The 6,080-nt window shown below is 50.0% G+C and overlaps 1 protein-coding gene across 5 annotated transcripts in view; it reads right to left on the bottom strand.

Moving 5' to 3' along the window:
* Nucleotides 1–38: 38 nt before the first annotated feature.
* Nucleotides 39–6,080, bottom strand: part of SEPTIN4 (septin 4) — a 23,016-nt gene continuing 16,974 nt past the window's right edge. For all 5 annotated transcript variants that reach the window (XM_019636652.1, XM_019636653.1, XM_019636656.1 and 2 more), the window contains 10 exons: nucleotides 5,752–5,845; nucleotides 5,182–5,268; nucleotides 4,558–4,681; nucleotides 1,779–1,913; nucleotides 1,548–1,665; nucleotides 1,356–1,457; nucleotides 1,063–1,159; nucleotides 808–970; nucleotides 550–649; nucleotides 39–275 (listed from right to left, as the gene is read on the bottom strand). In XM_019636652.1, the coding sequence (XP_019492197.1) occupies nucleotides 216–275; nucleotides 550–649; nucleotides 808–970; nucleotides 1,063–1,159; nucleotides 1,356–1,457; nucleotides 1,548–1,665; nucleotides 1,779–1,913; nucleotides 4,558–4,681; nucleotides 5,182–5,268; nucleotides 5,752–5,845 (1,080 nt within the window). In that variant the 3' untranslated portion in view covers nucleotides 39–215. The remainder of the gene's footprint in view (nucleotides 276–549; nucleotides 650–807; nucleotides 971–1,062; nucleotides 1,160–1,355; nucleotides 1,458–1,547; nucleotides 1,666–1,778; nucleotides 1,914–4,557; nucleotides 4,682–5,181; nucleotides 5,269–5,751; nucleotides 5,846–6,080) is intronic.

Raw genomic sequence — 6,080 nt, forward strand, 5'->3', positions numbered from 1 at the left:
CAGGAGGCGGGAAAGATAATAGACAGCAACACCAGAAGCCACCTATAGATTTGTTACTTTATTTCCTCTGAGTCTCTGGGGAGGCGGCAGGGATGTAAGGCGAATTGGCAGTAGCTGCAGGGGCCTGAGCAGAGCTGGGAGGGACTGGCATGTGCTGGGAGGGACTGGCATGAGACGAAGAGGAGGAAATTTAAATATCCAGGGCTCAACGCCAGCTAATGGGTCTCCTTCATCTGTCTTTGGATTTTGTGCAGCATCTCCTGCATCCGCCGCAGCTGGAACAGGCACATGCATCAAAATGGGGCCTTTCACAATGGGTCCTGTAGTCTTAGGGAAGTGCCCCCCCAGCTCTAATCCCTTGAGCAAGGGCCTTGGAAGCCCTGAGATGTGATGGAGAACCACTAATTCACCAAACCAGGACCCAGATATATACCAGGACCAGGGATATTCCTATTCTCAAACCAAGAGATACTGAGGTTTATGATCAAGCAGGGGACCTCCCAGGTCCCTCCCAGGCTGTCAACCCCTCCTACTCCATACTGCTCTCACCTCCTCATCTTTCTCTCGGATCAGCCTCTCAGTTTCTGGATCTGTCCCTGGTGGGACAGCAGGGATGGGGAAGTCAGTACCACTCTCTCGCGTCAGTTTGCTGAGGGGAAGGGGAAAGGGGGTTGGTAAGGCTAGGGGCACCCCAGCACCTGCTTGGATTGAGCCCAGGGCTTGTAGAACAAAGGAAGGGCTCGGTCTCACCCAAGGCTGCACTTGGGATCCCAACCCTGCCAGCTCGGTCCTGGCTTTTGGCCATACTTGCGATTTCGTTCTTTCACCACCAGGCGGGTCATGCTCTGGATGCACTGTGCCCGGTAGTTCTCATAATGTGTCTCCCTCGTCACATCCTTAAGGTCTTGCATGTGAGTGCGTACTAGCATTGTCCTCAGCTTCACAAAGTCGCAGTGCCCTGGGTTTTCCACTGCATAGCAAGGCTAGGGGTCAGCCAGGTGCATGAGAAGGGCAGACCCACTTTGGGCAAGGAGGTACCAGGTCACAAGCTCAGTGCTTTACCTTCCACGATGCCCCAGGGGTAGAGTCGGCCCCGAACTCGCCGCCCTCTGGCTTCTACCACAGTGTTGCTGCCAATTACAGCAAATGGGATGCTTTCCTGGAAGAAGTTAGGGGGTCTGTCAACACCCCCATTCTCACCTGTTCCTTTCCACTTATATTTTCATCTTCTCTGCTTCACTCTAGGAAACCAGGGTACTCTCCCACCCCAAGAGCCCACCCTTATATAGAATTCTACTTCTTTCTTCTACCCAGAAGAAACAAGATGGGAAAGGGGTGCCCTGGGGTGGCCCCACCTTTAGGGCTTGGTCCTGTAATTTGAAGTCCTCATCCTCATCAGAGTCACAGTCTGGGAACTGGTAGACCTTGATTCCAAAGCGCTCTATCTCCTCCTGGATCTGGCAAACACAGGAGGGGCCCACAGTTCTGGAGACCCCATCCTTTCCAGAAGCCCACCTGCTCCCCTCCCGCCCACCAGCTTCCCTCACTTTGCGTTTCTTGCGCTCCACTTCAGGAGGTGTCAGTGTGTCCGCCTTGGCCAAGACAGGCACGATGTTGACCCGCTGATGCAGGGCCTTCATGAATTCCACATCCAATGGCCGGAGCCTGGGGAACAGGAATCTGTGACCACCTGCTAGTGGCAGCCCTGCCCCTGGTGCTCTCAGCCTGTTCCCTTGGCAGCACCCGGTGATGTCAGGAGCCTCAGGCTCGGACCATACCCGTGGCCGAAGGGCGAGATGAAGTACAGGCAGCAGTGCACCCTGTTGTCTTGGATGTTCTTGCGGTTCAGGCCACTCTCGTCTCGGAAATACTGCTCAAACTGCTGGTCGATGTATTCTGCCACAGGCTTCCAGCTGGGGCAGGGACAGATAAGCAGAGAAACTGTGGGAATGGGGGCTGCCCAGTCAGCTCTGGGACTGCAGAGTAGCCCCTGCTCTGAGCAGTGTTTTCAGGAATGTGTTATTCCCCGGCTGGCTTCACTACATCTTCAGGGAGGTACCTGGGTGGGACAGGGGTACATCTCACATGTCCTGATAGAAAACCAGACTGAGCACATAGGCAGAGGTCAATACATATATTGGGTTGTTGGAAAAATCATGACGTATTTTTTCTGTTTTTCATTGCAAAAATGCGTCATGACTTTTCCGACAACCCAATATATCTGATGAGAGGAAAAGAGCCCCGGTGGCCAAACAAAGCAATAAGAATAGCAAGGGCCCGAAGGCAAACACTAATTGGGGGAAGCCAAGCAGGCTCGAAGTCAGGTTCACAGTCCAACTTCAGAGCATTTGTTCATGTTGTCCCACCCTCTCTCCACCTCTCCAAACCCACTCCATCCTTCAAAGCCATATCCAAGAACCATCTCTTCCACTAAGGCTCCGTTGACTACACCAATACACACTGCTTTCCCCTTCTCTTCACTACATAGTGAGACAGATAGGAAAACTGAGGTTCTTGAATAATATATATTATAATACAATATAATTTATATTATATACATTATACTATATATAATCTCACTGTAGTAAAGAGAAGGGTAGAATATATATGTATATATACATATATGTATTATATACATGTATGCATATAAGTTTGTGTGTGTGTTTGTGTGTGTGTATATACCCTCAATTTTCAAGTCCTTTGCGCTTCTTTTATCTAGCTGAATCCTCACTGAGAGGTGACCTGACAGGTGGACATTCTGAGCATCAGCATTCTCATTTTATACATGACGAAGCTAAACCAGAAAAGCTAGGAGACTTAATCTAGGTAACTTTCACTAGCAAAATCTCTCCCCACCCAAGTCTCTGGCTTCTGACTCCCAGCTCAGTGTATTTATCACTACACTCCCTGACCCATATATTAACTTGTTACCCGACTGACATATGCTCCCCACTCCCCCACCCCTGCTGCCAACAGACTGTAAACCTCTCAGGGACAAAGATCATTTATAGTTGTTTTGCATCCCTTAAAATGTCTAGCACAGCCTGGACACCTAATTGATGCTCAATAAATTCCTGCTGGTTGACTAAATGAATATATGTGGAGGAGCACTGTAAAATATGCAGTGCCAGGCAAATGAAATACTATTTTTATGGAAGGTAAGAGGAGCTAAGTAGATTGATTGAAGGAGAGGGGAATACAGTAGGAATCAGGTACTGGATGGAGCCGGAGTTTCAGGGCAAGCCCAGTTTGCTGAGGCATATTCCCAGAGCAGGAAGGGTGACGATGACATGGTCGTCACCACAATCCATCAGGAAAATTTATGGAGACCATGTACCATGTATCAGCACAGTGTCACGGCAAGAATGTAAGAAATGGCCCTTCCCTCAAGGGTTAGACTATGAAATTGAAGATAGACAAGTGTGCTGAGCTGAAAGTCACATGTTGTAATGATAAAGCATGTGATGGGAGTTGTTCAAAGCACAGAAAGGTCTGTAGGGGTATGATTAGTCTGTGAGGCAATTATCCAGGGTCAGCTGCATGGATGTCCGGCCTGTGCAGTCACACAGAGCCCCGTACTCAGAAGGGCCCACGCCTGAGCTGATTCCCTGATATGGATGTCTTGAAATTCTTAATAACTTTGAACATGGGGCCCCACATTTTTATTTTGCACTGGCCCTGCAATTACGTTAAAATTCATGGGTGTAATGTAAACAGCCCTTTATAGTTTTCAGTGCACATTCACATGCATCATTCTGGGTGATTTTCAGATCAACCGGGTGAGATGGTAAGGGCTGGGATTTTTCAATTGAATAGGAACGTAGTCATTTGTTCAAGATCACACAGTTACTAAAAGCTGAGTCAAGATTTGAACTTTCAGTCCAGGGGTCTGAGCATCACCTTGCCTAACTTCTTTATCAAAGGCACCACCTTTTATCCATTTGTCTCATCTACTCACTTAGGTCTGACCATTACCTAAGCATCCCTCTAGTTCCTAAAGAAAAAAATAAATCCAGGGATGATCGTGGGGGAGGTATAGCAAAGCCACCTTTTCTTTGGCAGGTAGCCGAGACAGTACCTGGAGTTCAAAGTTCCACTCACTTTTTCCCTTTGCCTCTTCTTTCTCCCCTTCGCTCCTCCCTCCATACACTCTCACCCCTGTAATAACACTTGGTTGTGGCACCTAAAATGTTGCTGGTGAAAGGAATGGAAGGAGGGTGACATTTATTAAGCACCTACTATATGTCAGTCCCTGTGCTACATGTTTTCACGTGTTTGCTTTTTAGAGGCTCTTCTTTCTTGTCTTACGCCCTCACCCTCATTATAGAATTACAGGTCAAAGTCAGAAGGAACATTAAAGGTCATCTATTCCAATCCTTTCCCTCTTACTTTACAGAGGAGACGGCTGTCCAATAAGGGGCAGTAGCATGTTCCAGGTCACAAACCTCTTCTTCCTGACAATTTGGGATGTGTCTGTGCCTATGCACGCACCTGGGTGTGTGTACGGAATGGGTGGTGGAGGGGGGTGAAGCTGGGGTGGTGCTTGGTCAGACATACCACTCTGTGTTGTTGACTGCATCCCCAAAACCTGGTGTGTCCACAATGGTGAGCCGCAGCCTTACACCCTTCTCTTCTATGTCCACTGCGTGTTTAGTGATCTCCACCGTTTGCATGATCCGCTCTGGAGAAGGGGGAAACTGAGGCCAAGGCAAGGGCAAGGACCTGCCCAGTCAGGACAAACCGCCCACCACAACCAGCTCGGCTGCCCAGACTGCCTCATCCACACTGCCCCCCTTCCCACCCGGAGGCTGCTTGGGGGCCTGTTCTCTGGGAACCAGCAAGGAGCACATTTCCCAACACAGGAAATGCCGGTGGCTGTTGGCTCTGGCCCCAGCCTCTTTGCTGCTCCCGGCTTTTTTCTTGGATTCCTGGAATCCTTTGGGGGTCAGAGGCTCACTCAAAGGGCAGGATTCTGGTTCCTGCCCTGCCTCGGCACCCAAATCTTTAGGGAGCTGGCTGGTGGGCTGCCAGGCTAGATAGGCCTATAGAGAGATGCTGTCAGTCTCTCTAGGAGCCATGGTTTCCTGCATGCCAACAGCCCCATCCCCCAGCCTCTGGAGTGAATCTGATTTCCCAAGTCAGGTCTGTCTGCTTGTCTTCATGCTCCCCTCCTTCCCTTACCTTCAGCACTGAGGAGTTTCCGATCCCGGTACAGATCAGTGAGGAAGAGGCTATTGACAAGAGTGGATTTCCCTAGGCCAGACTCTCCTGACAGGGAAGAGAGGACAGAAGCACCAAATCAGAAGATAAGATCTACAGCCAAGAGGCAATCCCACTCACTAAGGTGTGAGAGGAGCTGCTTTCTTATCTGATTGGCTAGAGACTAATCAAACAATAGCATTTTAGAGTTGAAAGGAAGCACAGATAACAGCTTATCCAGATTTCTTATTTGAATGAGGACCAGAGAGGCTAAGAAATTGCCCAAGGCCACACTGGAAAAGGCAAATACAAGAAGCCTGTTGGTCAAGTGTTCTTTGCACCACTTTATCCCCCCCCACACCTCTGCCCTCCCAGCGCGCGCACGCACACACACACACACACACACACACACACACACACACACACACGCTATTTTGCAAAAAGGGACAGCCACTTGCTACTTTCTCCCTCCCTATCCATACCCCCTCCCTACATACATGCCATCCCCACCTGAAACACCCCCAGTCCAGCCCAACCCTGCCCTTGCTCTACCTGCTACCATGAGGGTAAAGTCAAAGCCTTTCTTTACGGACTTCCGGTGAACTTGATTGGGGAGAGTCGCAAAGCCCACATACTCCTTGTCGTCCTAGTGTAGAGAAAGGCAGAGTGCATCAGAGCAAGAGGCAAGAGGGGTCCCAGAACCCAACATCAGCCTTCTCTCCCCCTCCTAGGTCTTTGCTCGGCCTCAGAGGGGCAGTGCCAGACTCTCTGAGGCCCCATCCTGGGCCACCAGCTGGGCTCCCTTCCCTGCAGATACTGTCAAGTTTTCAATGCACTGGGGCTGACACCACAGAGCTGGGGCCAACGCAGGACAGAGAAAA

This window comes from Hipposideros armiger, unplaced genomic scaffold, assembly GCF_001890085.2.
Source record: "Hipposideros armiger isolate ML-2016 unplaced genomic scaffold, ASM189008v1 scaffold_29, whole genome shotgun sequence".
Classification (NCBI taxonomy): Eukaryota; Metazoa; Chordata; class Mammalia; order Chiroptera; family Hipposideridae; genus Hipposideros; species Hipposideros armiger.